This window comes from Rhizomucor pusillus (genome assembly GCF_041956525.1).
Source record: "Rhizomucor pusillus strain CBS 183.67 unplaced genomic scaffold VTP01scaffold_18, whole genome shotgun sequence".
In the NCBI taxonomy this organism is placed as follows: Eukaryota; Fungi; Mucoromycota; class Mucoromycetes; order Mucorales; family Lichtheimiaceae; genus Rhizomucor; species Rhizomucor pusillus.
The window spans coordinates 334456-362012 of NW_027192160.1; the positions used below are offsets into that span (position 1 = coordinate 334456).

At 47.3% G+C, this 27557-nt stretch overlaps 16 protein-coding genes across 16 annotated transcripts; 5 read left to right on the forward strand and 11 right to left on the reverse strand.

Moving 5' to 3' along the window:
• Positions 1–288: 288 nt before the first annotated feature.
• On the reverse strand, positions 289–519 carry VTP01DRAFT_3792 (uncharacterized protein; the record flags this gene model as incomplete). Its single annotated transcript, XM_069382402.1, has 1 exon — positions 289–519. The coding sequence occupies one exon, from the start codon at positions 517–519 to the stop codon at positions 289–291; it is 231 nt and encodes a 76-aa protein (XP_069236118.1).
• Positions 520–2827: 2308 nt separating this feature from the next.
• VTP01DRAFT_3793 (uncharacterized protein) lies at positions 2828–3190 on the reverse strand (the record flags this gene model as incomplete). Its single annotated transcript, XM_069382403.1, has 1 exon — positions 2828–3190. The coding sequence occupies one exon, from the start codon at positions 3188–3190 to the stop codon at positions 2828–2830; it is 363 nt and encodes a 120-aa protein (XP_069236119.1).
• A 1920-nt stretch (positions 3191–5110) lies between these two features.
• Positions 5111–5812, reverse strand: VTP01DRAFT_3794 (uncharacterized protein; the record flags this gene model as incomplete). The annotated part of the gene is made up of 1 exon (XM_069382404.1): positions 5111–5812. One exon carries the CDS (start codon positions 5810–5812, stop codon positions 5111–5113), a length of 702 nt encoding a protein of 233 aa, XP_069236120.1.
• Positions 5813–6463: 651 nt separating this feature from the next.
• VTP01DRAFT_3795 (uncharacterized protein) lies at positions 6464–7304 on the reverse strand (the record flags this gene model as incomplete). Its single annotated transcript, XM_069382405.1, has 4 exons — positions 6464–6670; positions 6729–6964; positions 7029–7124; positions 7196–7304. The coding sequence occupies 4 exons, from the start codon at positions 7302–7304 to the stop codon at positions 6464–6466; spliced, it is 648 nt and encodes a 215-aa protein (XP_069236121.1).
• A 125-nt stretch (positions 7305–7429) lies between these two features.
• VTP01DRAFT_3796 (uncharacterized protein) lies at positions 7430–9739 on the reverse strand (the record flags this gene model as incomplete). The annotated part of the gene is made up of 5 exons (XM_069382406.1): positions 7430–7514; positions 7577–7980; positions 8039–8370; positions 8427–9488; positions 9568–9739. The coding sequence occupies 5 exons, from the start codon at positions 9737–9739 to the stop codon at positions 7430–7432; spliced, it is 2055 nt and encodes a 684-aa protein (XP_069236122.1).
• Positions 9740–9944: 205 nt separating this feature from the next.
• VTP01DRAFT_3797 (uncharacterized protein) lies at positions 9945–10260 on the forward strand (the record flags this gene model as incomplete). Its single annotated transcript, XM_069382407.1, has 2 exons — positions 9945–10055; positions 10126–10260. The coding sequence occupies 2 exons, from the start codon at positions 9945–9947 to the stop codon at positions 10258–10260; spliced, it is 246 nt and encodes an 81-aa protein (XP_069236123.1).
• Positions 10261–10450: 190 nt separating this feature from the next.
• On the reverse strand, positions 10451–11828 carry VTP01DRAFT_3798 (uncharacterized protein; the record flags this gene model as incomplete). The annotated part of the gene is made up of 7 exons (XM_069382408.1): positions 10451–10889; positions 10954–11008; positions 11071–11106; positions 11173–11317; positions 11382–11456; positions 11518–11592; positions 11652–11828. 7 exons carry the CDS (start codon positions 11826–11828, stop codon positions 10451–10453), a joined length of 1002 nt encoding a protein of 333 aa, XP_069236124.1.
• A 131-nt stretch (positions 11829–11959) lies between these two features.
• VTP01DRAFT_3799 (uncharacterized protein) lies at positions 11960–14028 on the forward strand (the record flags this gene model as incomplete). Its single annotated transcript, XM_069382409.1, has 5 exons — positions 11960–12266; positions 12334–12439; positions 12521–12544; positions 12606–13566; positions 13627–14028. 5 exons carry the CDS (start codon positions 11960–11962, stop codon positions 14026–14028), a joined length of 1800 nt encoding a protein of 599 aa, XP_069236125.1.
• A 74-nt stretch (positions 14029–14102) lies between these two features.
• On the reverse strand, positions 14103–15121 carry VTP01DRAFT_3800 (uncharacterized protein; the record flags this gene model as incomplete). Its single annotated transcript, XM_069382412.1, has 2 exons — positions 14103–14621; positions 14690–15121. The coding sequence occupies 2 exons, from the start codon at positions 15119–15121 to the stop codon at positions 14103–14105; spliced, it is 951 nt and encodes a 316-aa protein (XP_069236126.1).
• A 736-nt stretch (positions 15122–15857) lies between these two features.
• On the forward strand, positions 15858–16614 carry VTP01DRAFT_3801 (uncharacterized protein; the record flags this gene model as incomplete). Its single annotated transcript, XM_069382413.1, has 3 exons — positions 15858–15892; positions 15950–16364; positions 16435–16614. 3 exons carry the CDS (start codon positions 15858–15860, stop codon positions 16612–16614), a joined length of 630 nt encoding a protein of 209 aa, XP_069236127.1.
• Positions 16615–16648: 34 nt separating this feature from the next.
• Positions 16649–16885, reverse strand: VTP01DRAFT_3802 (uncharacterized protein; the record flags this gene model as incomplete). Its single annotated transcript, XM_069382414.1, has 1 exon — positions 16649–16885. One exon carries the CDS (start codon positions 16883–16885, stop codon positions 16649–16651), a length of 237 nt encoding a protein of 78 aa, XP_069236128.1.
• A 633-nt stretch (positions 16886–17518) lies between these two features.
• VTP01DRAFT_3803 (uncharacterized protein) lies at positions 17519–18655 on the reverse strand (the record flags this gene model as incomplete). The annotated part of the gene is made up of 5 exons (XM_069382415.1): positions 17519–17749; positions 17819–18068; positions 18127–18186; positions 18266–18443; positions 18499–18655. The coding sequence occupies 5 exons, from the start codon at positions 18653–18655 to the stop codon at positions 17519–17521; spliced, it is 876 nt and encodes a 291-aa protein (XP_069236129.1).
• Positions 18656–19071: 416 nt separating this feature from the next.
• On the reverse strand, positions 19072–20598 carry VTP01DRAFT_3804 (uncharacterized protein; the record flags this gene model as incomplete). Its single annotated transcript, XM_069382416.1, has 6 exons — positions 19072–19227; positions 19305–19325; positions 19405–19530; positions 19597–19701; positions 19761–20304; positions 20366–20598. The coding sequence occupies 6 exons, from the start codon at positions 20596–20598 to the stop codon at positions 19072–19074; spliced, it is 1185 nt and encodes a 394-aa protein (XP_069236130.1).
• A 350-nt stretch (positions 20599–20948) lies between these two features.
• Positions 20949–24375, reverse strand: VTP01DRAFT_3805 (uncharacterized protein; the record flags this gene model as incomplete). Its single annotated transcript, XM_069382417.1, has 10 exons — positions 20949–21661; positions 21717–21812; positions 21871–22045; positions 22111–22528; positions 22590–22708; positions 22776–22871; positions 22932–22948; positions 23007–23378; positions 23432–23708; positions 23782–24375. The coding sequence occupies 10 exons, from the start codon at positions 24373–24375 to the stop codon at positions 20949–20951; spliced, it is 2877 nt and encodes a 958-aa protein (XP_069236131.1).
• A 453-nt stretch (positions 24376–24828) lies between these two features.
• VTP01DRAFT_3806 (uncharacterized protein) lies at positions 24829–26565 on the forward strand (the record flags this gene model as incomplete). Its single annotated transcript, XM_069382418.1, has 4 exons — positions 24829–24934; positions 25002–25044; positions 25102–25268; positions 25328–26565. The coding sequence occupies 4 exons, from the start codon at positions 24829–24831 to the stop codon at positions 26563–26565; spliced, it is 1554 nt and encodes a 517-aa protein (XP_069236132.1).
• A 382-nt stretch (positions 26566–26947) lies between these two features.
• VTP01DRAFT_3807 (uncharacterized protein) lies at positions 26948–27305 on the forward strand (the record flags this gene model as incomplete). The annotated part of the gene is made up of 2 exons (XM_069382419.1): positions 26948–27115; positions 27177–27305. 2 exons carry the CDS (start codon positions 26948–26950, stop codon positions 27303–27305), a joined length of 297 nt encoding a protein of 98 aa, XP_069236133.1.
• Positions 27306–27557: the final 252 nt, after the last annotated feature.

The window sequence follows — 27557 nt, forward strand, 5'->3', positions numbered from 1 at the left end:
AGAAAGATGACGTTCATAAACTGTATAGCTATAACTCAGCTTCTTAGTCTGTCCACAACCCATTGTGCTGATGTAAACAACAAAGAAAATGGACCGATATTGTAGAAAAGCTCTGATCCTGCAAACGCAACCATACATAAACAGGCAGATATTGAAAACCAATTTAATCAAGGAACACGTAAATAAGATATTGTATTATTATACTGGACTGTAACCAATGGGAACCAGGCAGGGTGGGTTGATAATACCAAGGTATTCCGTGAAACGAATGGGTCAACAGTTCTTGATCTAGTTGCCAGGAGCTTTAAAGCCAGCACCGCCGACCTCGCCGAGCTTTCCACCACCTCCAGCGCCGCCGGCTTGATTTATGGCTTCAGATACGGCTTTGCCAGCCTTGCCAACGACCTGGCCTGCTTGTTCAACAATGTTGTCGGGTTCAGTTGATACCTGGCCGAGTCCTTCTGCTTGGGTGAAAGCGGCGAATGCAAAGAGGAGTGCAATGACAAGAGTAGAGCGCATCTTGTGTTCTTGATAAAACTGACGGTGGGAGCTGCTAGGTCGTGGTATGTAGTAGCCCTTTCTTTATATATCCTTTTTCAACCCTCCTTCTTGAAATCTCAAAATGTCCTTTGGATAGCACGGTCGAAAGAACTCCTGATCTCATGCATAAACTTGTCTCTCATTCCTTGGTTTACTATCTTATTTCCCATGTTTTCCCCTATATTGCATGCACACTCTGCCTCGGGATCCGTCATAAAGTTACATAAATGTATAGGCAGTAAAATAAGAAGGGGGCTAAGATGCGACCCTTTGCACGCTTAACATCTCTCTCTCCGTTCTAAATGAAGTCTTTTGTAACATTATATTCAACATAATGACATAGCTGTAGTCACAGTTACTCTATTCTTTTTCTTGCTTTGTATATTGTCTCTAGCAACCACCGATCAAAAGTGACGAGCATGTAAAGAGCTATGTAGGAGTCTATTTTGCGGAGATCGCCAGGAGTTGTGCAGCGCTTGTGTTCACAAGTCCACATAGATCCGCTTTGCGTTGACTCCTTTCGTGACAAAACAATACTGGTACATGGGATCCTACAGTTTCCTTACCCTTCCTAGCTTGAAAATGAAGAAGACAAATGCATTCTTGTCTCCTTCTTCTACGTACACTTTTTCTAGCTTTCTGGATCATGATAATTCTATACGTTCAAGGTGCATACGCGCAAAACGTTTGTTTGTAATATGCCGCCAAAGAAAGTTTGGATACTATATAGGCTGCCATGCTTCACTGCTGCTAGATAAATTAGGAAGCCAGATTCGCCGCTGCTAACCGTATTAATTTTCATACAGTACAGGGTTGGCGTCTTTAACGTAACATTCTAGTATCCTGCCTAGAGATATGCATGATTGTTGATAGGCTCGTCATTGCAGCTGAAAGAATCAAGACCACAGATGCAAAAGGGAGCTTGTATTGAGTCCAACTGGCTCGCCACTGTTAAAAGACCCAAGAGACTCTGGGGGCGGCAATCCCATCATAATTTTGCACTGAGTGCACATAATGCCTTATATAAAATTGAGCGAAGAGACGATATCTAGCGACTGTTCCTGCAACTACAACAACACGCTGACAGATAGACATGGGAAAGCAAATACTGTAGGGAATATTACTTTGTTATTGTACCCGACTAGGACAGAGAGTGATGGAGAGGACATTCTAGTCAGATGGTGGTAATATACTGCTTTGAAGTCCTATGCGAGATAGTCCAGCTGCTTTTGATTTACATAGATCAGAAAAGGCAGCCATGCAATGACCTACGGGCTTGTCTTTGCAGAGATCGCTAGAAGTTGTTCTGTAAACATAGATGATTTTTGCGTCAATTCCTTTGAAGGCAAATAAACGCTGGTGCTTGCTTCCTGTAGCATAATGGTTCATGCATCTACTGTATTCATTTTCCTTCTGAGCTTATTGAAATTCACGGAACGATCTTCCTGTTCTATGTACGACTGGCTTATTCTCCGTCTCTTTGTTGCTTGAGCACATGCATACGTGCGCAGCATACTCCTATTCTTTTTGCCACAGCTTTTGATTCGTGGTCAGACGACGACAATGCTTATTTGTAGTAGTGGTAAGCCAAAATTGATCTGCAAGTTGTTTGCCGCTTTTCGCTGCTCCCTATGTACATCCAGCTGGACTTTGTGAACCTCAAATATTTGTATGTATCCCGTAGCTACTCCTACGTAGTTATGTGAGGAGATGCAGATTTACCACTCCTATAAACTGCGGTGATTATCATATGTAGACCCCGGGCAACACCGCTGATATATCGGTTTTCGTGCTTAGGCATGGTTGGCAAATTGCTGAGAGCTTACGTTACAGCCGAAAAACTCATTCAGATTCAAATGCAAAGAAGGATCTCGGACGAATTTTGTAGACTGTGTACCAGGTAACGATGATGGCTTCTGTACTCCAAATTGTCTAGTCTGCATGAACAGTTACAGCCCAGCAACCATGCCGCTCAGAGAAGACGTTATGAGCCTTTCAATATGAAAACTTGTTCGCTGAAGGTGGTATCGTAATGACGAGTCCACCGTGCTTTGATTAACATTCAACATAAATATATAAACAAGATAATACAATCAATGGCATCGCTCTTATTTTGTGTGGACGAGAGCAGCAGATACAGTGAAAGTGAAAAAGGACTAATAAAAAACAGCTACTAGTCTTTACTTAAAAAAAGACAGGTATACTTGAATATACTAGCTACAACAACAGCGCGAGACCTAATATTCTATGTCTCACTGTTACTGGTTGGAATTGATAGATATAGCGTTTAAGCGGAATCGTTTGGGTTGTCCTGTTCTTGTTCGCCTTCGCATGCGTCGCTTTCAGGATTCTTTTGGCATTCAGTTTGTTGGTCGCCCTGGTCACCAGCACCAGCATCAGGAGCAGCACCGGCGTCGGGAGCAGCACCAGCATCGGGAGCAGTGGGAGCACCTGCACCAGCGCCAGAATCGCTGCCGCCGGTAACACCACCGGTAATACTATCAGTGACACCACTGAGACCGAAACCGGAGGTAGCAGCTTCGACAGTTTGTCCAACGCCACCGACGGCGGAATCACCAACTGGTAGGGTAGGAGCAGCAAGAACAGTAGCGGCAAAGAGAGCAACGGAAGCAAGAATAGAGAAACGCATCTTGGTTACTTTTTGTGTGAGTGCTGTGGATGTAGTCTGGAGATCGAGTTTATAGCTGTTTGCTAAGGGAATGTTTGGTCATGTTGAGGAGCTTTCTCCCTTTATATATTCTTTGGCAAGGCTTTCTTTTTCCTTGATTTTGTTAATCTAAGCTCCTTTTTCGAATAGTACCAACGAATATAAGGGGTTGCTGCTGCTGCTACTACTACTGCTGCCATACAAGAAGAGCGTTTTGCCAAGCAACATCTCAGGGAACTGGTATCCTATGTAGGTTCCCAACTTTTGCGCTGCAAGGGGCAAGGATTCGGCGGACGAAATGCTAGTAGAATTTAGCCACAGCACTGAGTTAACTGCAAAGAAGGGAGGTTGCAAGAACTTAAAAGATTCTCGACCAAGAAGAAAGATAAAGGACAGTAAGAGATCTATGCCCTTGCACTTTATCCCTTGATGCGTTGTGCTGCTTAAATTCAAGAAGGGAAAAATCTGACCCTGCTGCATAGTATGGACTCATTTTCTACACATTACCATTCAAAACCGAATCAATAGATGAGACTCTCGGGTCGATCCTCCAACTGTGCTAGCCAGCAGTAAACAGCGATCAGCACCCGAAGACTTTGACAGTCGTGATGGAGTGGGACGAATTTTGGGATCGACTAGGATATACAGGGGTAAAAATCCTCATCAGGGAGATCTTGTCGGTTTCTTTTTTTCCATTGCGGTTTGCGCCGCCGGCGTTACCGCCCTCCAAAGAATCTCGCGAGCGCCAAAGATAACAGTGAAAGACTTAATAAAGTTTTCTATCTATGTATTGGATAAACTCTGCGTTGATATAAAAAAGAACTGCTGCACCTCTAGAGGTTCGAACAGGGCACAGGAGACGGGCGGCTGTTGCTGTTGGCAACTTGTTTTTTTTTGCTTACAGCAGTGATGATGGGAACTTGGACGCAAATAGCCAGCTTCCTGTATCGTACTAACCATTTTATAACATGGCCGCATATTAGAAATTTCTTTCAAAAACGTTAGAGACATGGTACGAGTGCATAAAAGCCCAGCTCAGCAAGTGCAATCCTGCGTTTATGATTGGATACCGATAACGGTCTCTTTATTGCCCTTTTCTATGGAATTGAAGTAGTGCTTAGATCCCTTTACTGTATACGTTACTTTAGAACATTAACAACAGTGAAGTTGTTAGCACAAATATCCAAAGCAATGGTTATAAACTTGGAGTATCCTTCTATGTACAAGGACACGAAAGGGTATAACTCTATGGCTTCACACTATGTGAAAATCTCATACATGTATTCTGAACCTATCATCGCCTTTCTCTCCGCCATGGAAGATTTACACCTAAGGTTCAAGAAATGCCCGAAAACCTCAAGTTCCCCGACAAGCAAGGTGCCGTCATTAATTGTACATATGCCTGTTACGTTTCACCATCCCTTGCTCACACAAGTAGTAACTCCAAAGCGAAGTGTTCCATTCAATGATAAATATGCATTCATGGTCGTGCAAAAATGTATATACGGCGGTTGACAGGTCTTGTTGCTGAATATGGCGGTTTGCACGACCAAGGTTCAATAAAATGCCAACATTGTAGTACATAGTACAGTTGGGAAAAGACGGGAGGATTTTATTGTATGTATAATGTGCGTAGTGAGAATAATAGTACTGGTGGGGGTATAATACAGCAGCTGCGCCAGGCAAAAAATGCTGCAAAACAGCAGTAAAGATAACAATATAGATACTAGCTTTACAACAAGTGAGGAGAGAAAAACAAGCCAGGGGATCATTTGAAATTTAGATAATGTGTAATAGTATACAAAAGAAAGAAGGGAACGGCGGGTTGTTTGTTAAGCGCTAGAAGACCGAACCCTGTCTCTCTTGAGTGTGTATGTTTCGAAAGAAAGAAAAAAAAAGGAATTAAAAGAAGGGCAGTCTGACCACCTTCTCCTCCTCGAGAAGCATAGCTGCCATGACGTACCAGGCCGTGATGGCCAAGGTGAACGAGAGCCAGCCGCCAGCCTGGGTCAAACCATGCACACCGGTGAGAGCACCGACACCACCAAAGAAGAAGGTCAAGAACACTTGGAGCAAGACGAGGGAAATGAGTCTAGGTTGCTTGAACGTGCAAAAGAAGAAGATAAACGAAGGGATACAAAAGGCGATTTGCCAAAGACCAATGACGTTTTCCAGCTCGGTCATATTTGTCTCCAAAGCGCCAAAGACACCGGTGCTGTTCGAGAACATGATGCCGTACGAAAAGAAGAACCCAGAGTAAGTAAGCATGGAGGTGCCGCCAAACGTGTTGCCTAGCAAGAGTTCGCCCATGCCGCCAATGAACTGACCCATGGCGCCGAAACCGAGAGCGACGGGAAGTGCTCCTTGAGGAAGATTGGTGATAATGCCAGTGTTCGTGATACCGATAACAAAGGACGCGAGACCGAAAGCACCGAACCCGATAGCGAGAGGGTTAGCGACCTTCTTTTGGTGGCCTACTGCTCCGTGTTGCTGCTGCTGATGATGATTGTGCTCGATTGCAACGGCGGTTTCACCCTTTTCAATGTCGATAGGGACAGCTTCGCGGTGCTCGACTTCAGCCTTGTTTGTGGAGTTCATTTGCATTAAAGGAATAATAATATAGACGGGCGATGATGGGAACGTGCTGCTAATACAGGGTGGGCAATTTATATATGCTGGATCAAAAGAAGTTACCGGAATAGTAATCCTCGATGAGATTTGTGTTACCTCAGCATTCTTTCCCCACACTGACCATTTCAGGCCGCAGTGAGAATAGACTCCTGCCAAATCCCTCAAAATTGGACCTAGCTTCTTTGCCCACAATAAGAGAAATTGGAGGAGCCCTTCAAATATCTCTCACACAATCCTTTTTCTCGATATATAAACTTTATTACTTCCTTTTCACGACATTAAATTTCTACCTGCCAAAGCAGCCAGCAGCGAGTGTTAAGAGACATGAAATCTGACTTACCCCACACATGGTTCATCCTCCGTCCATTCGGCGACAAGTCCGCGAACAAGGCCATTGGCACCAAGCAATTTCAGCTTGGTCATCGCAAATCCCACGAAATATTTAAAGACTGGCCATATTTCCAAGCAGGTCTCTTTCAAACGTTTCAATTTTCTCACTAGCCCCATAAACGGCAAATCGCAAATCGAGGAAAAGAATACCAAGAAAACCAAACTAATCGACAAAAATCTCCTGTTTCGCACGTATATCATAATGTTTTTCACACAAGCGAGTATTCTATCCATCTAGCCATACCGAACGCCGGCGTAGAGTCCAATTACAAAGGTCGATTTGAATTGGATGTTTCGAGTTAGGAAGGAAACGAGCGTGTTCCATTTGCTTCGTACGTCCCGCGTAGTCACTTTGCCGTCCGCATCCACGTCAAACTGCTTTTGATATCCGCCTTCGAGTCTATCCCAGTGTACCGTCACGAATCCTTTCATCGACATGTACTAATAATATGTGAATACGTCCGTGCAAACGATCTCTCGATATCGCGCCAAATTTTACCTGCAGAAACACGAATCCAGCACCGACAGCGAGCGCAAACAGTTTGCCGACCTTCTTTATCAGATATCCAGTGCAAAATCCAAGCACAACGCCGAACGATAGCTCGCCCTTGTGGAATAGTCCTCCTCGTCCATTACGGCCCGTTACCGCATCTGAGATGGCATCGTCGTTGTCCTTTTCGAACGGCGGCCGGGCTCCGGCGACCGGCGACGTCGTTGTTCCAATCATCGTCGCGCCTATATTTTTCCCCAACTTTTATCAACAGCTTTTCCTTCCCTTTCCCTCGGCGCGTTTGTTTACCTTGACACAACACTGGTTTCTTGAGCAACAACGACGACCCGACGCCAGCGGTCGTCACAGCCGCAGAGCCAATCACGGCCTTTCGTGGAATTTTGTCTAACAACGATGTATACATTTATTTCTCCGTCCCCTACCCCAACCGCGCGCTCTCGCTCTCTCTTCCTTACGTGGACGACGCATGATCGTCGTTGTAGCCGCGGATGGCTTCTGAGCAGTCCAGATGGCGCGTTTACAAGTGTACTGCGGATTGGTGATTCGTACAGCGCGTGAAAACATTGTGATCGTTCAACAATAATAATGGGGAAAAAGAGAAAAAAAAAGAGGGTATCTAGCAACAACAACAAAACCCTGTTGCTGCCAGCGGTGGGCAGCGGCTCTGATTTTGGCGCTCAGCGATGATGTCATGCAGCAGCGAGAACAAAGATCTTCTTCAACATTTCCTGCGCCAGTTGGCGGACAACGTCGTACTCAACGCGGTGTTGCACCCTGTGACCACAACAAATAAGTTTTCGTTGTTTTCAAGACAACAATGACAACAATAAACTTACCGAGCCAGTAATTCTTCAAACAAGATCCGGCTTGTATCTTGATGCTCGAACGGCTCCCTTGTCCATTTAATATCGGACTCTGCAAACTGCAATCCATCGTCCGTCCATCCCGTCACGGTGTGATATAGCCTTACATCCGCGAAGCACGTCTCCGGTATCGACTTTAGAATCAACAGTGGTGACACGCGAGCGTATACTAGGCTCTCGTCTTGTGTCGTCCGAGGCCGTGGTTGTTCGCGCAAAAGTTTGCTCACAGCTTGCAGCACAGACCAAATTTCGCTGGAGTGCTTCGCGAAAGCAGGACTGAGATAATGCCATGCTGTTAAAAAGGTATCGTCGGACGGTGCTGCGTATGTCTTGATGACCAACTGCCTCAATCCATTCTCGATCGCTTCTCTGGGTGCCTATTGAAAACGGTTCAAGATTTCCGACTAAAATCTGTTTGATTGAACTTTTTCTTACCTTCATGCTCCACAAATGTACTGTGGAAAGTAGTCCCATCGATAGTTCAAATACTTGCTGAACACTGAGACAATGCTGCTCTTCTTTTTCTGCCTTCTTCATGCTATCCATCAACTGGCTTGGTGACTTGATGTTTGTCACCTTGCAATCTGAAGTGAACTGCCGCGCATGCTTGAAATCCCGGACCATATCAATGAATATTAACAGGCCATAACCATCTGCCCAGCGCTTGGAAAGCAATGCCTTGGCGATGAGTCCTTTGCACACGCTGCCAGCCCGCGGATCAGTGGTATTCGTCATCGCCATTAACCTTAAAGTGAGCGCCGGAAGATCTATACATCATTAAGTCTTAACAGCTACTGAGTCTAGGCTTATTCTATTCACGTACCGATAATATCCATGCAGGTAATCAAGGCTTCGCACGCGCTATGAGACCGCGCGACCAGCGGGAGGAGCTGTTCTGCAAACGCAGATCCAATCTTGTCTCGTGTAAGACTAGAAGCAGCGTTTCGTACGAGCGCACCTGTGAGTTCAAAACTTTTCTTGTTGTCCTGTTGAATTCCTTGCACTAGAGCTCGCATTGCATCGGCTGGTTGCTGTAGCATGTATGCTATCACTGAATCTGGGTATTTTTCATCATCTTGCAGCAATGCTTGCTGCACTAACTGGTATACCAAGTCTCTGCTGATGTCCCTGCTGCCGTCAAACAGGTTCGGCGCACAAAGCATCATTTGAGCTAGCAATGGATGCCCATTCGAGGAGGAAGAAGCGTCGCCGTTCTTCTGCAAGCATTCATCCAAAAGCTGCCGCTCGATCTCCTCACCAACCCAATTCCCTTTCTTCAATACAGCAAACACTGCAAGCTTCATCCATTTTGAGCACCGAGTTTCCAGAATGGCAGCCCGACGTTTCGGCGATAATGGTTTTGTCGACAAGACGTATTTGGTTTGCAGCCATGGCAGGATCAGTCGCCAGTCGTTATCCTCAGACTGCATAAAAGTAGTATGCAGTTGCTGCCACCCAGCTTGCTCGATCGGATCCATCTTTTGCTGTTGTTGTGTTTTTCTCCATCTTTCCAGGATACCCAGCACAGTTTCTACATGTGCCTTTTCCGATAAAGTTGAGGCTGTTATCACATCGCAAGCTGCGCAGGCAATCAATGTTGGCTGTTGATGCTCTTGACTGTACTTTGTCGCAACGATGGCTTCTTTGCCCGTGCTTTTCCTCAAATGATGCAATACCAGCAATGCAGCTAGCTGACGCCGTTTATCATCCCAGATGGACAATTCTTGCTCAAGCAGGTCCATGAACGCTGCAGGCTGGTGTTCATCTATTTGTTTCGCCAGCGAGAACGCGGCCTCGTCTCTGTGCAGGAACCGTTCGCGTAGCAAGGAATACACGTCGTTCGGGTCAGCAGCTTGCAGAGACGCTTGCGCTCGCGCAACAGGATCTTTTCATATATACATATATACACGTCGATCGTCAGTACACGTTGTTGACGGACGCGTAGGTCTAGATATTTTCGTTACCGGAAGGATCTCGGTGCGATCGTTTCTGAGAAGATTGTTGAATACGCAGGAGCAAGTTGATCGCTTTCCTGAGAGGAATAAGAGCCTCCGAGTCCGTGCTGCGCTGCTGCGTGATCAGCCCATGCTCGTCGTCGTTTTGCTGATCTCGTCTGCCGGGGATCAAAACATTCATGGAAACTAAGCCTGGGTGTGGGACGGGCCAGCTGGCGTTGCGAGTGTCACGATCCCTCTTTCCCGGTGGTGTCTGTGTGACACCAAATGCGAGTTAGCGCAATCTAATTACAATAAATATAAGCATGCATACACTGTTTGCGCAATCTTCCTTTTCCCTATTTTTCGTTTTTGCTTGCTCTATATCTACCGCGCAGTCTTTCATAATGACAGAATTTCTTTTCGAACCACAAGACGACGTAGAAGAGTGGCGCGCCAAGCTCGTGGGCAAAACGCTCGTGGCAGGTGAAGAATCTGCCCAAAGCAGCGAACAGCAGGTACAACAGAAGTTTACACAGTATATCTCGTATGAACGGCTTTGACACGACGACGTTGCTGTACGTGTAGTTTCCAAAATCAAGCTTGCCTCCCGGTAATCGGGTAGTAACTCCAGGCATGCCAATGACAAGAGATTATCTTCCCGGTCGCTTGAACGTGTTTGTCGATGATAACAATCAAGTGACTCAAGTGTATTATGCATGAAGAAAAACAATAAACTTTTTTTTTGAAAGTTGGGTTTGTGCCACAACATTGGGCGATTGTCCTTATCCTTGGCAAAATTTAAAGCAGATAGAAAGATGTGCCATGTGAAAAAAGCTTACAGCCATAATTTCAATATACTAGCAGCGAGTGAGAAGGAGGATGTATAGGCGGTGGTGATGGTGGAGCATGGTTATGAAGAGGACGAAGCTGAAAATAGCTGTCGTTGTTGATGTTCTTGTATGACACGATCTGCATCCTGTGGATCAACGTAGGCATCAAATTGATGAGTTTCGTAAGCTGGTGGAGGCACGTCTTCTTCGTCGTTCGAGCCATTCTGATCAAACGGGTTTGTGCTGCCTGCTCTCCCCGGCACTGCGTCTGCTGAAGGTACAGGGACCCGAGGAATGGGCGGTAACGGCCGGTTTCGATCACCACGCGGTGGTAGCTGCGGTGCTGGCGTTTCCCGCTGCTGCTGCTGTTGTTGTTGTTGTTGTCTGGAATCTTGACCCTGTGTAGGTAGTGCCGAGTCACTGGAAGTTGGTCGCAACGTATGAGGTGGGGGTGGAGCTAACGAGTTCGGTCCGGAAATTCGAGATGAAGGGTCGGTTCGAGTTGCAGGCATGTCAACTCTAAAGGATAAGTTGGTATTCTTGTTCTTCTTTTTCGAGGATCGCGTTGCGTATATATCCCTACCGTACTGTGCTGGAGGCAAGCTTTTGATACAATGAGGAGGTGGCATTTTTCCAGTCTACAGATAACATTTGAGTGAGCCATGAATATCACCATCCATTTCTGCAACAATACCCTTACATCTCCATTCTTGTGGAACCATTGAAGAGTACTGACCTACAGTGCATGTATCAAATTAACCTTTCTAGGGCAATTGATCCGGATATAAATATTGCTACTCACTGTTCAGGGAGATCGAGGACGTTGACGGTCGTGGTCTACGGTGATCGGAGTGTCTTCTGCGACTCGCCTGAGCTAACTCTTGGCGCCACTGCGCCAGCTCCTGCCTTGCATTGCGGCACTCTTGCTTTGTCGCTTGCAAAAATGGCTGTGGTGACACAAAGCTTGGCATAAGGCCTTGCCGAGCAAATGAAAAATCGTAACTAGCTTACATTTGTAAGGTCATTGGTGACAGTAGGTCGATAGCATTGGATACGCGAAGTTGTAGTGTTGTTGTTGATGAACGGCTACATTCTTGTCATAAGCGGTCGATACTTTACGAGTGGTATTGATATCAATACAACTCACGTTTGTGCATTCTGAGCTTCGGGTCCGGAGGTGGCGACGGTTAGAGGAGGCTGTTGTGGAAGAAGAACAAGTAGTCTAGCGTTGACGTATTAGCAAACGGTAACGTTTTTTCAATTGATAAAAGAAATACGGACCGGACAAGGTCTCGGTGGCGTTGGAGGTCGCTGCGACGGTTGATCGGAAGATAATGTCAGGAGTACATCAAACGCAGCGTCCATGTCATTGTGAGTAGAGACAAGCACATCGTCGATAACGTCTTCGTCAAGATTCGGGAATGCCTCTTTGAGGGTGGTCAAGGGCTGCGGGGTCATTTGCAAGGGCCTGCCTGAGCTTTATTGTCGAGGATCAAAACGGATAAAAAGGGGTCAGTGCCCGCCGAAACAGACTTTTCATCTTGCTCTTTTTCATGCGTTTTCGCCATCACTTGTTGTTCCGCCGCTTCATGAGTTCCACAGTAAAGTCTCCCATCAAGGATAGTCCTATTCATCCCTCCAAGCGTATAAAGACGCATACATACGGTGATAAACCCGGCACACCGTCAACGGTTGAGACGACGCTATCCGGCCAAATTATCTTGAGCCATCCGCTGCTAAACAAGGGTACCGCGTACACCAAGGAAGAGCGAGACACGTTTCGAATAGCCAGCCTGCTGCCATACCAAGTCAATAGTCTCGACGAACAGACAGCGCGTCTCAAGGAGCAGTACGATGTGTTGCAAAGACCTATCATCAAGAATGCTTTCATGCAGAGTACGTGACGATATAATTTGCCCGCCCGTTTCGATGGATAACTTACAATGTCCTTGTATGTAATTAGATATCCATGATCAAAATGAGACGCTTTTCTACAACTTTATTGCCAAAAATTTAAAGGAACTGCTTCCGATAATCTATACACCTACGGAAGGCGACTATATCTCGAGGTACGTGGCGAAGAAACGCTCTGTTTGACTGACGTCGATGTTAACAACGATCAATGTGTCACACGCTGTACATACTTGTAGTTACTCTCATGTGTTTCACAGGTCGTGAGTTTCGATTGAGTCAGAGTGTTAGCTACTATGAACTTCTTACATACAATTCTTGAAGGAGAGGTGTCTATCTCAACTATCCGGAGAAGGACAGTCTGGAGAATGTGATGCTGGAAGCTTCAGTGCAATGCAGTATCAAGCCAGCCGACGTTGATCTGATTGTTGTCACCGATAGCGAGGAAATTCTGGGTATCGGCGACCAGGGCGTTGGAGGCATTGCCATTTCGGTTGCCAAGCTCGTGCTGTACACAGCCATGGCCGGCGTCAACCCCGGACGTGTGCTGCCTGTCGTGCTGGATGTGGGCACAAACAACCAAAACTTGCTTGACGATCCGTTGTATCTTGGATGGCGGCACAAGCGTCTACGTGGGCAAGAATACGACGAGTTTGTGGATCACTTTGTGCAGATAGTCCAAAAACATTTCCCGAACGCGTTCTTGCACTGGGAGGATTTCGGTGTCGACAATGCACGCCGCTTGCTTACCAAATACAAGACCCAAATGGCTACTTTCAACGACGACGTCCAAGGAACCGGTGCTATCACGCTGGCTTGCATAATGGCTGGCTTAAAGTTGACAGCCGACAAAGTTCAAGATCAGCGTGTGGTTATCTTTGGTTCCGGAACCGCCGGTATTGGCATAGCAGACCAGTTGAGAAGCTACATGGAGCACGAGGCAGGGTTGAGCAAGGAAGAAGCTGCTAAGCGGTTCTGGTGCTTGGATCGCCCTGGATTGCTCTGCGATAAAGTAAGCAGCGATCAATATAGATTTTCGGAACAGCAGGAGCTTTACGTGCGTCGCGGCGAGTCTTGCTGGGATGATATAGATGGTGTCCCACAGTTACTTGATGTGGTGAAAAAGGTCAAGCCAACCATCCTCATTGGCTGCTCGACTGTACCAGGTGCTTTCACAGAGGAGGTGGTGACTACCATGGCTGACCACTGTGAGACGCCGATGATCTTTCCGTTATCCAATCCCACGTGGCTTCACGAGGCCACGCCCGATCACATTCTACGCTGGGTAATCGATTGAACACTCAGGTTTATTGCAAATCCATTGCTTAACAGCGGGATAATGTAGACCAAAGGCAAAGCGATCATAACCACGGGCTCCCCCTTTGATCCAGTAGAAGTAAATGGCAAAAAGTACCAAGTCGCGGAATGCAACAACTCGTTCGCTTTTCCTGGTATCGGGCTTGGATGCATTGTGAGTCGCGCCAAACACTGCACGGACGAGATGATATTTGCCGGGGTCTCTGCTATCAGCGAATGTTCATCTGCCGCGCAGGCCAAGGATATTACACAGAGTTTGCTACCGGATATCGATGATGCGCGCAAAGTCAGCATGCTCGTTGCGACCGCAGTTGCCAAAAAAGCTCTCGAGTCCGGTGAAGCCAGAATCAACCATACAACAGATGTGGAATCCCTCGTTCGCGACTTCATGTGGGAACCAAAATATCCAAAATACAAACTCATTGAGTAGTAGTCATAATAAATAAATAAAGTATAGCGATAAAAAAGTCAAGACAGACCAGCCATCTTTCTCCGCGTATAAATTTATGACATGGTTGAATAGAATTCGTAGCGGGAAGGTACATTGTGAGACGATAAACTGCGCGGGCGGGAATGACTTTGATTTTGCGAAGCAGCAGAGGAGGAAGAGGTAGAAGACGTATTGTGTGATGGGGATGATGATCCTGGAGGTGTGGGCAAGTGCTGCTTAGGCTCGTCTTTTGAGAAGCTGGCCTTCTTGGTCGGTCGATGGTGCTCTTCGTTCCTTTTATCGCCATGGTCAATCGATAGCTGCCGCGCAGCCTTTGTTACTCGGTTGTTTATCTGTTCATCCACTTGATGTTCTTCCATAGCTTGATGCTGCTGCTCTTGATCCGGTGCATTAGCCAATTGCCGCGATGGTGCTCGTGTGTCCACGTATCCTTCCTGTTCTCGCAGCCAATGCAGAAGTAATTGATCACCGTAATGTTGTAGCTCGTCAACAGTTACAAACAGTGAATAGTCATTCAAGGCTAAGAATTCAACCTCAAGAAGATTAAGTTCAGAAACGGGTAACCCGCCAACCTACACATAGATGGATATATGAGGATTACCAAGCCATTTCAGGGAGAGTATTATGCAATGTAACTTACTTTGGCGTATCGGGTATTAGTGAAAAAGACATCAGAGAACAGTTTGCTGGCAACCATTATGCCGGCAATCAACAGACGGTGGATATTAAATGAATCGATGCGAAGGGGTTGCCGAGAAGCGGTGGGTTTGGACAGTCGGTCAAAATATACAAGCAGTGCCAAAAAACACTCGTTTGCGCATGGACAATATTTGAGGATTCGTGAGAGATATGCGTGAATGGATATACTGGGAATGGAGCGAGCGTGGAAACATGTGTACGGCGAAGGATGAGAAAGGCTACGAGACCGTCTCGGTGCTGGATCGCCCGGACTCGAGGCCGTGGGGTGGAGCCGATCATTCGCCGCCGTCACCTTCTCCAGCAGCGAGGTCATCATTCTTATGGTCTCCTTGGTTGGATACCGCGCAAGGTCGAAGCGAACTGCTTGGCTCATGGCATGCAAATGTGTTGTAGTAAATGGGAAAAAAAACTTCTATCGTCGACCCCGGCTTGCAAGACAGAGAGAAGGAGGGATTGAAAACCAAAATGAACGCGGTGGAACGTCACAATCAACTCCGTAATAATGTATTTCTCATCAGTAATGGTCCGTGCGGATGTGTCGCCGCAAAGATCCTGCTTCCCTTTTTGATGCTTAACAACGGCAAAGCTAATACTACTATCCATGTCGGTCTATGAAGACTGAACGGAGCGTTAGTACTGGTAGTTAAAAATGCTTGGTGCGCCAGATTGATCGAAATTGCTCTGTAAAAGGGATATATTCATATCTACCCTCTGTATCATCAGTACCTGTAAGCACAACAAGAGTACTTTTAGTACTTTGTTTGCGCCGCTTGGAGATGGCTGGTACAATCCTGTTCTTTGCAGGGCTCTAAATCGTCAACACACCATGCATATTCAAGATACCTTGATTAATAATGGAAGGTCGTGCTTGTGGTTACATCCCCGCTGGTAGGGTTGATTGTATCAATAAGGGTGCTAGAGTTGTTAGGCTTTTGACTGATTTTTTAAGCAAGTTGTTCAATCACGGTTATTGCGGTGTTCCAGTGTTTCCATGATGAGCAAACCAACAAAGAGAGAGAGCTGAGAATGAAACTCGCATGACCCCGCTTCCAAACTCCAACTCTACTCTCTAAAGTCTTTCTTTTTCTTCTTCCCACAGTCGATTCATCATGATGAACAAATGCTGCTTCTGCATTAGTCTTCGGTGAGAACGATCAGTGTCATGTTGGTTTTCAAACTTATATTAACCAGCACTGAATAGGACGGCGACTCTTTTCCTCGCAGCTCTTGGCGCAATCACACACTTTAACGGAGCGCTGTTGCTTTCTGCGCACGCCGAGGAATTCGACGATTCTGACAACGGCGCTGTTTTCGGCTTGACCTTGTACTCGTACTTGTCTGCGCTGGCGTGCGTCGTTGGTGCTATCGGCGTGCTCAAACACAATGTGAAATATCTCAGTCTATTTTCGAGCTACTACTTTGTCGACTTGGCGTTGCATACGGTCTTTGCGGTTGCCAGCGCAGTCATGTTCTTTGGCCTCAACAATGAAATCTGCAAAGAAATTGTTTCCGAGTCGACGCCCGATGAACCTATCGATATGGAAACGTGCGAGACTGCGTACCTTACTAGCGCATGGATTGTGACAATCGCCATGGCCTTCAACATGTTGCTCAAGGTAAGGGAATCTTATTTAGAGTTTCCTAATTAGACCTTGTAAAACTCATTATATCATTTTCTTTTTTTAGCTCCACTTTGCGTTCGCTATCCGCAGCTATTTGTTGCAAGTCAAGCAGCAAGTCAAGCAGCAAGAACAGCAACAAACCCCCCCTGCTTACGAGCAAGTCAGCACTGATGAAATCATTTACGTTGCTGGACAAGAATACATTCCTGATGAGAAGAAGCAGCCTCACCAGCAGCAACAATAAATGCGTTCCTGCTGTTTCGTACAGTTAACTGCTTCTAATACATCATTTTGATGCTGTATACTTTTGGAAGTTTGGCTTTTTCTTCGTTTGTGGCATAATCAAACATTCGAGTACTCTCGCCAGCTATTAAATATCGTATTTTTCGCTTTATCAGTTCCAGGAGATCCTGTCGGGGTAATGTTGTGGCAGATGATGTACATATACAGTGCTCTGGAGCACGTGGCCATCGACATTTCTCCTTTCTCACTGCATCGTAGATTATTATACACATTTACGGTGCATTGTAAGAAAAACATACTCGAAAACCTGCCTTGCCAGCGAACGATACTTTTGCCAAAGGTGATAGTAGCGCGGCACTGCTATGCGTATATATTTTCGATTGTGAGGTCTTCTCAAGTTTTTACCAATCTTAAAGATAGGCCTTGTTAAACTTGACAGGCTGAAAAAGTAGTAGTAGCAGTCGACAATGACATTGGGCTTGAATGTGAACCCCGCTGGGACCGGTGTCAAAAACGTGATATAAAAATTTGTTTTCTCGACTGTGGCTTTCCTCCATTCCTTTTCCTCGCAATCGGTAAGTTTCTACTACTACAGAAGAAGGAGAGTTCAGAGTTGGTTCTTGAAATGATGGTTCAATTATTTGAATTTCTTCACCTGATTTGTGATGTAACTTGACATTCTGATCAACCAACCGCTCTTCTCCTGCATGTTTTTGACATGTTTAGGACATGCCAAAGTTCTAACCGCAACATCTAGTCCATGTAGGCTGCGAAGAAGGAATACAAGTTTTGCATTGCTGTCATTTCGTCTTTTTATTTTAACTCTTTAGCTTGGGCCTTCTGGTTTTTTTTCTGTACTCATCAAAAATAAAAGAGATAAAGTTGTCAAGAGAGAAAGAGAAAGATTATGATGCGCCGAGGGTTGGGAATGCATTGGCATCCGAGACATCAACGTTGATAGCACTGCCACCACGTCCGCGGCCACCTCGTGTATTTGAACCACCTCGTCCTCCGCGACCACCGCGTCGGCCGCCGCCACGACCAGCACCACCACCACCGGTGCGGCGTAGAGGCTGATCGATTTCCAAGTACACTTTTTCCCTCTTGCTCTTTGTGCGTTGCTTGGCACCCGTTTCCTTTAGAGAAAGCAAGGATGAGCTATCGTCGTTGCTCTGAAACACTAGCTAGACTGCAGAGTGTTTTACCTTGCCGCTAAAGTATACGTCCTCGTCTTTCTCACGCTGCAGAGGCACGGCGTTCTTCCACTGGGACTCATCGACGCCTTCGTTGGGCTCGCGCTTTGTGAGTTTGAACTTGTCAGCGAGGTTGGGTTGACTGGCGAGGTACTCATCGAGTGTCTTGTACTCGACACCTGCCGGCGTTGCAGCTCCCGAATCTGGTTGCTCAGCGTCACCGCCGGCGCCTGGGTCTTCCGGAGCGAACCCGTCCTGGGCTCTACAAGAGCAATCAGATAAACAACATGTTCAATGTGAATATACATAAAACCGCATACCCTAGTTGCTCAGCTCGGCCGGGATGTCCCCATCCTTGGTTCACCTTCTTTTCATTGTCGCTATTGTCACAGACACAGATTTTTCAATGTCTCGGACTCAGTCAAATATAGTAGGAAAAAAGGAAATATAACAACTCACAATCTGCCGGTGCCGCTGTGACGATCGAACTGGCGGCCTCGTCGTGGAGGAAGCTTGTCTTCCGGCGGAGGCTCTCTGCTATCCGAAGATTCTTGCTGCTGTCGCTCGCCGAACCCACCACGGCCGCCGCCGCCGCCTTCGGCACCTCGGTCACGACCTCGTCGAGAAGGTGGTGATACTTGATGTGCGTGTTAATATGAACGCGAGCTGAAAAATAAGTAAAAGAGCATTACCGGCAACTCGTGTGTGAAGTTTACGCGCGGCCTCACGTTTTGACCGAGGCGTGGTTTCGTCCACCTTCTTGTCCTTTGGCTTGGTGTTACCTAATTTGTCGGTCTCGGTTTCCTCTTCACCCAGCACGCTGAAAAGGTTTCTGGAGAACGTAGCCATGTTGAAAGGGTTAGGAAAACCAGAAGAAATAGAGAAGAGAGAGAGAAAAAAAGGAAAGAGAAAAAAATGGAGCGAGGAGAAATATAAGTGGATGAGGAGGGGTGGGTAGTCGCAACAAACAAAAAGCAACCACACAACAAAAACTCAGTCGTCGACCTCGCATGATGGGACAGACCAAATTGAGTGTGAGAATAAGCAGAGGGTTTTACCCCCACCCCCCACTTTGTCAACGCCTGTTATTTCTATCCCACTTGAATAGATGTAAGGAATATAAAAACGAGTCGCATCGACACAGCCAATTTGGGAAAATGACAAGTTCTATTAAGTAATGGAGGATGTATGCAAAATAGCAGAGGAATGATCTATCGGGCGGGAAAGTCTATGTAAAAAGGTGCATGCGGGAGTAAAGGGATACTTTAGGTGTATACGGAAATGTCTACGTAGCTGAAATGGCGGAAGTGGTCCGGAATAGTAGCAGGAGTAGTGGTGGCGGTGTTGTTGTTGTCGGTCGTTGATGAGGCGGCAGTAGTGCTGCTCAGCAGTGGTTGTCCGGTAAACATCGGATCAAAGTTCTAAAAGGCAAATATACGCGTCTCTGTGTTAACAACAAAGATGTGGAAGATCAAATAGTTATCTAGCAAAGATTTACCTCGGCTAGTTCGGGTTTAGTCTACAAGTTTAGAAATGTATATACATTTAGTCGTTGCCAAGAAAGATCGCAGACACCACGGTATCAAGGAAATACTTGCCACGACAGGGACGAGTGGAGGAGGTATCTTGCGTTCCGCCAACGCCGACCAATCGATCTTTCTAAAGAATCGATGGCTGCGGATACCGGCTTCTTCTAAACGCACATGTGGATTCTTGCGTAAAAGCTGTCATTTATGACGAATTTGTAAGTCCCTATTTTCCTACTCTGCACTCTGGGATCGCATACTTGCCTTGTTTAACAGATCCTTGGCATCTGGCGTGAAATAGTACGGCATGGTCACCTTTTTCTTCATAACCGCATTGATCACCTTGGCGCGATCACCACGGAACGGAGGCTGCGTAAATTCGAGTCAGATTTCACGCCGCCGCTATTGTCAAAACTTTTATTACTTACTGCTCCGGAAAGCATATCGTAAATCAGGACTCCGAGACTCCACCAATCGACGGCATAGTCGTAGTGCAAGCCAGCTAGGATTTCAGGCGCCATGAATTCCGGTGTGCCACAGATGGTGTTTGTTCTACCGTCAAGCGATACCTTGGACAGTCCAAAATCTGTCAGCAGGATATGTCCATCCAAATCGAGCAAGCAGTTTTCCGGCTTGAGATCGCGGTAGACAATACCGAGTGAGTGCAGGTGCGACAAGGCCAGGACAAGCTCTGCAGCGTAGAACGATGCCATCGGTTCATCAAACATGCCCTCCTGGTTCATGTATCGGAACAGTTCTCCACCGACGGCGTACTGGAGAATCATGTGCAGTTCTTCCTTTGTCTGGAAGGCATAGTAGAGCTGGACAATGAATGGATGTCGAACCTGCTCCAATATCTGTCGCTCCGTCTTGACATGGTTCACATGCAGCACCAGCGACGCTTTTTTCAATACTTTCATTGCATACAGACATTCTGACTTTTTGTGTCTCACTAGAAACACTTTGCCAAACCTAGAAATATGTCAACATATACAAAATTTATCCAATTGTTTATAAACGCTGTTGTACTAACGCTCCACGACCTAGCACGCAAAGGCGTTCAAAATCGTCGCTAGTTGCTTTCCTGCCATTGGCAACGGTCGACTGGTCAATCGGGACCTTGTAATCATGCTGCTGATCGTTGCGATCGATGGCTGTAGCGGAAGACGAGACCGAAGACGATCGGCTGCGGCTGCGATCGTCTGAAATGTGAGTGCTGGCTAGCTCATCGCTTAGACCGAGCACTGCGGTTTCGTATGCCATCATGGACGAGTTGAAAGAAAAAAGAAAAAGAAGATCCCGTCCCTACTAATAGCCGCAGCAGGAAGTCGTCTGCAGAACCTCGATCTTCTCTCTCCTTATCCGACCAGGCGGCAGGACCTGAATTTGTCATGGTTACACAGATGATCCTCGCCGACCGATGATTTCATCGCCATCATTGCAAGAGCGCCCTCCCCAAGAAAACATGTTGATTATTATCCACGTCTTATTTGCCAAGGTGGTCTTGAGGCTGTACGGATCAACAATGCATCGGTGCGAATTTCAATCGTTCCATGGAATGCATACGTAGATATTTATCATTTAATATTTATTACATTTATACAGAGTAAAACTATTTACGTCTGTACAGGATTGCAAAGAGGTCCACGGTGACCTCCGTCATACACCATCAATACTTTGGTTCCAAACTCGAATGGATTGCCATTGTACGCTACAAAGTTTGCAGGCTTTCCTACAGTCACAGTGGCATCCAGGCCAAACATGTGTGCTACATTCCATGTGACAAGACCGAGCGCTTGTTCGTCATCCATGTTTGCATTGTGAGCTAAGTTCCATCCTGCTTCCCAGATAAGGTTGCGTGCATCTCCGTTCTCGAGATCTGTGCTGGAGAGACCGACGCGTACACCGCGGCGTAGCAGGATATCCAGCGCCGTGTCTCGCGTGATCGGTGGTCCGTTGAGGCAGTGTCGAGATTGCCAGGTAACAGCGTAACAACGAGCGGGCATCAAGATAACTGGAATGTCGACGCGAGCAAGATGGCTCGCAACCAGGTACGATTCGCTGCCTCCCAAGATAACAAACTTAGTGGATGGTAAAATGTCCTGCTTGATCTGAATAATTGATGCAATCTCGTCCTTGTCGTCTGTCTCGACCACGACGGGAATCTCGCCTTGCGCTGCCCTGCCGAAAACGTTTCTGGATTTGGAATTCTTTACCAGAATGTCGCGGATAGCAGCAATCTGCTGAGAAACGGTGTATTTTCCTGGATGCGCAATGCGGAAATGCAGCGCTGCCTCCGAGTTGATGACTGCATCCTTGTCGTCAAGGACTAGATTGATGGTAAGATGGATTTGCTCCTCTTTTCCTTCTTTTAAATACTGTACCTGTGTTTTCCACACCGGTGCGGAAGGCAACAGATACACCAGCAAGTGGTCCTCCGTCGTAGTCAACGAGAGGCTGGGAGACTGCAGTTGTAACGCCTGAATACAATTGTCCATCAGTCCAATCCGTTGTTGCTACAATGTCACTTGATCTTACCAGCTTTAAATGCCTTTTGAAGACGAAGACCGCTGAACTTCAATCCATCCACAGCTCGTGTGATCTTTTCAGGCAGGTCAGGGTCTGCAATGTCGTGGTTCACGTAACCGTCCTGGGTGACTTCCTCTCCCGAGATCTCGACCAGGCCCATCGGCGAGCCTGCTGATACAATTCCCTATCAAATTGCCACCGTCATTTAGCGCAATCCAATTAAAAAGCCTCTTTTTTTAAATACTTTACAGGTGCAACGACAGCACCGTTGGTTTCAAACACGGGTGCACCTGCAGGCCATTCAATGTGGTCGCGGTCGCAGTCGTTTCCAATGCACGTAACTTTGCCGTTTTCAACGACAACGTATCCCTGGGCAGATTCGCCAGGAGCAATGTAGATGTGACTGACGTTCTTCAGGACAAACGAGTCGACGTCAGGTGCGCATGCGTCTTCCATGATAGTCGGGTTGTTCAGTCCGTGATCTTCGAGTTTCAGTTTGCTCTCGGGAATGGGAGGAAGACGACTACGTTCGTCGGCTGGTGTGGCGGTCGATGGTTGATCGTAATCGAGTTCGATGCCATCGATGATGACGTGTCGAGGCCGTGCGCCGAGTCGAAGAGGATGGCGCTCCCACACGACTACATCTCCATCCATACCGGGTTTCAGACTGTATAAGATCCAAATGTTTAGCACTTTTTCCATATTGTCGACAGTCAATGTAAATGTACCTTCCGATACGGTGGTCGAGAGCAAGGGCTTTAGCTGGCACGCTAGTCACAGCAGCGAGGGCCTTATGCTCATCGAATCCATAGTGGTAAGCTTTTTGGGCTTCGTGCATCAGGCCTTGCTGTAGACATTCCAGGTCTGAGCAAAACAACAGTCGTTGCCAAGAAACCTTTTGAGATTTTACTTACGGCATTCAGGACCGGATGATCGCTCTTAAAAGCAACAGGGATTCCGGCATCAGATAGGATTTTGGGCGCATTGACATTTGCCTCCATAGCTTCTGTCTACAATATACATTTATAATTTGTAAGAAGCAATTATTAGCCTGAATTGCATAGACACACCTTGTATCCCCACATATCTATGAAGCGTTTGACATGAGCAAAAGGGGATTATTAACTATCGTAGAGGGATATTACCTGCAAACGTGGCGATAGTAATATTTGTCTTTGCTCGCTTGAGTACGTGAGGCACGCGCCAGGCACTCAAGGCATGGTGGAACGCTGCAATCTCAAAATCAAATTCCAGCGAGTGCTCGACCATGGATTCAATGTCTTGAGGCAGGTAGCAGTGGACGTTCAGTTTCACTTGATGGCGCAAGAGCGCAACCAGACTTTCCAGCTGCAGGTCCTCCGGGTACCTTTCTGTCAATCGTGTAAATTCATTAACGGGAGTGCTCTCTGGCAATGTCTTGTTAATTCTAAGTGCGGCATCGCACCAGTCGTCCTGAGCGCGCATTAAACTTCGTGCTTGCTCAAACCATCGTCTGAATAAATAGTTCTCACCCATACCTATCAGGTAAAGTTAGCGTGGTATATACAATGATAAATATATGTATACTTGCGAGTCATTGGCATTCTTATTTGGGAACCATAGTAGCGTTTGGGATTCTCACCGCACGCCATCTTCATGTATCTCCACTTGGTTTCCTCGTCAGTCACCCCGCGGCTGATGAGCATATCGCGGCCAGAGACGGTGGATACAGGTAGCAGCTTGATAACAGCGGCTTCGCCGCCCATCAAGTTGCCAGATCCGGGCAATATCAGAGATGTTGTGACGCCTCCACCAGCAACGACTCGGAGTGCTGGATCGCTTGGGTTAAGAGCATCGATGACACGGACCTTTGTTTCATCAGCAGTTGGATTTCTTCTTTTTCTTCTTCTTGACTACTTGAGTAGATTCAATAAAACTTACATAGGGTGTATTGGGTGTGGTCATCTCATTGTTATCCGAGAGCATCTCGAGTCCAGGGAAACTTTCAACGGTCATGTGGGAGTGCATATCGACGATGCCAGGTGTCACAACCCGACCCTCGGCGTCAATGATCTTAATGCCTTCCGCCGCGCTCAAACCTTGTCCAATTTGGCGGATGACGCCGTCCTGTATCAAGACATCGCCGTCCTCGTAGCGGTCGCCAAGCCAAATGTGGCCGTTCTTTATCAGCACGCTCGAGTTTGCGAGAGCGCGTGGGTTTCGCGTCCGTTCAGGGTCGTACTCAGCTTCTTTCGGTGCAGGCGCGAGCGCCGACGCAGCGCATTTTTCAAGACCGTACTGGAACGACGAATACGAGATACCGGGAGGAACAACGTTGTCGCTGCCGCTACCTCCCCAGAATCCTTGAGTGTTGGCATGTTCCGCGGTTGACAAGGTTGTCGAAGAAGGAAGCTGGCGCGCGAGATAGAGAGTCGTTGCGCTGAACGCGGCCAACCCTGTTGCAGCGAGGATCATCCGCGTGTTTTTCTTCTTATTCTTCGCTGCATTGCTTAGCAACGGCCTGTTTTCGGCCATCGTGGTGTTGGGGTGCTAGAAAGAAGAGGAAAGGGAAAATCAGTAAAGAAAAGAAAAATGCAGCCAGCAAGATAAAACGCCTCCTCCTCCTCCTATTCCCCTTTCAAGCGTTATTTTCCTTTTTTGGGTTGATGCATTGAAAAGAAGGGAGCAAGTTGGCCGAAACCCGGAGGACACCTCGAGAAGAGTTTATCATGTCTTATCGCGTATCTTCAGTTTTCTACGCGTTTAACATGTCATATTTCTTCCAGACCAAGTTAAACGAGAGAGGCAGCATTGCATTCCCCTCATTCCCTCCCCGCCGCTGCTGCCGTCGCTGCTGAAACGGGCAACAAATAACAAGGACTGCCACTCCACGCTTAAAAAATTTACCGCAGTGACGTCGCCAATCGCCAAATTTTTGGCTGATGAACAGGGCCAACCCCCGCAACACAATTTTCTCCCCTCTCCACCATGTACCTGCCTCGCATTCTCGCGGCATCGCGTAATGCCGCTCGCGCCCACAAGGCCAATGCACAGCTCTTGGCTCGCGCTGCCGTCAAGCCTGCTGCTTTCAAGGGTATGTGTTTCGACCAACATTTTCTCATACCTTTTTTCAAATCTGTCTCTAACGTGTAATGTTACAGCTCGCTCCTACGCCACCGAAGCTGCCTCCGTTGGTAAGATCCGGTAAGTTGACTCACGAACAAAACAGTACAAGAGAGCGTGTTGCTAACTTGCTAAAAGTTCGGTCATCGGTGCCGTTGTCGACGTTCAGTTCGAACAAGAGAACTTGCCCGCCATTTTGAACGCTTTGGAGGTCGAGGATCACGCTGGTGGTCGTCTGGTCCTCGAAGTCGCTCAGCACTTGGGTGAAAACACTGTCCGTACCATTGCTATGGACGGTACTGAGGGTATGTTTTCTCTGTATGTAAAGTTAGTCGGTTGCTAGGTGCTTAATTTTGCTCTCTAGGTCTTGTCCGTGGCCAGAAGGTCCGTGACACTGGTGCCCCCATCACCATCCCTGTCGGCAGCGAAGTTTTGGGTCGTATCATTAACGTCATTGGCGAGCCCATTGACGAGCGTGGTCCCATCAAGGCCAAGTCCTCCCGCCCCATCCACGCTGATGCTCCCGAATTCGTCGACCAATCTCCCACTCCCGAGATCTTGGAAACCGGTATCAAGGTCGTCGACTTGCTTGCCCCCTATGCCCGTGGTGGTAAAATTGGTCTTTTCGGTGGTGCCGGTGTCGGTAAGACTGTCTTGATTCAGGAACTTATCAACAACATTGCCAAGGCCCACGGTGGTTACTCCATCTTCTGCGGTGTCGGTGAGCGTACTCGTGAGGGTAACGACTTGTACCACGAAATGATGGCCACTGGTGTCATCAAGTTGGAGGGCGACTCCAAGTGCGCTCTTGTCTTCGGCCAGATGAACGAACCCCCAGGAGCTCGTGCCCGTGTCGCTTTGACCGGTCTTACCATTGCCGAATACTTCCGTGACGAGGAAGGCCAGGATGTGTTGCTCTTCATTGACAACATTTTCCGTTTCACCCAGGCCGGTTCTGAGGTATCTGCCCTTTTGGGTCGTATCCCCTCCGCTGTCGGTTACCAACCTACCTTGTCCACTGATATGGGTGGTATGCAAGAACGTATTACCACCACCAAGAACGGCTCCATTACCTCCGTCCAGGCTGTCTACGTCCCTGCTGATGACTTGACTGATCCTGCCCCCGCTACCACTTTCGCTCACTTGGACGCCACCACTGTTTTGTCCCGTTCCATTGCCGAATTGGGTATCTACCCCGCTGTCGATCCTCTTGATTCCAAGTCCCGTATCTTGGATCCCCGTATCGTCGGTGAGGAACACTACGCTGTCGCCACTGGTGTCCAGCAGATCCTCCAGAACTACAAGTCTTTGCAGGATATCATTGCCATTTTGGGTATGGATGAATTGTCTGAAGAAGACAAACTCGTCGTCGAACGTGCCCGTAAGATCCAGCGTTTCTTGTCCCAGCCCTTCGCTGTCGCCCAGGTCTTCACTGGCTACGAAGGTCGTCTCGTCAAGTTGACCGACACCATCCGCTCTTTCAAGGAAATCTTGGACGGCAAGCACGATCACTTGCCCGAATCCGCTTTCTACATGCAGGGTGACATCAACGATGTTATCAAGCGTGCCGAACAGCTCGCCAAGGAAATGGGCGGCCAGTAAAATATAGCAAATCTCTTGTAACAAAAACTTTTGTCTTTTCTTCATTATCGATTCTAGAACTGTGCATAAAAATGACGGTGCTCGTGGCCCGCTCTGGCAAATAATTGTGTGTTTGTTTAAGGTGGTAGATGTTTTGAGCAGCGAGTCTAGAGTGGAAGAAAGTGATCGAGAGATGAAAAGGATATGATGGAGACAAGTAAATATGAAAACAATGGCATGCCACGAGCCAAGCTTTCCGAGCCAACATTGTGTACTGCGAATCACAATTAAGTTCCGGTTACACTACCAACAACAAATGAACAAAAGTGTGAGTCCCAAAGATGCCGTCACACTGCTTCTTTTTTTCTACTACCAACTTGAACATCTCTGTCTATATCGCTGCATGCTAAAACGAGTCTTTTCGAGTAAAAGGGACAAGAAGAAAGCACAACAAGAGGACTCGTCTCAGTTAAAACCACTTGCACCCTCTTGCTGCTGCTCCTCCTGTTCCTCCTCCTCCTCCGCCACCAGCAGTTCTGGCACCTATCAAGCAACAGCAGCAGCAGCCAGAGTGCGTCTTACACATGCCGAAGGCACGGCACGCTGTTCCACCCACCCTACGCACATTGCAGGTTTACGATAACGACAAGACGCTCGTCGAGGTTGAGACAAATGTGCTTCCACAGCAGCGTGAACAGCAGCAGCATCGTATCTTGAAACCAAAGAAGCTTCGCCAGTCGCGGTTCATCGAGTTCTTTTGATTAACAATCGGATGGAGCAGCTTTTAATAATCTGTGCAGCGGCTATCTCGAAAACTTGGTTCTCTTGGCGGAGACCGGATGCCTCCATTTATATGGCCCATGATCGGAAGGGATCAATGGATCAAGGGAGGATTTTCACACCCGTCTCTCTTTCATGCTTGCTCGCCCTTTGGATTTGTGATAAAATTTAACAATATGCGTACCACAGATATTCTCGATATTAATGGGAAGCAGAATGGAATATGATTCATA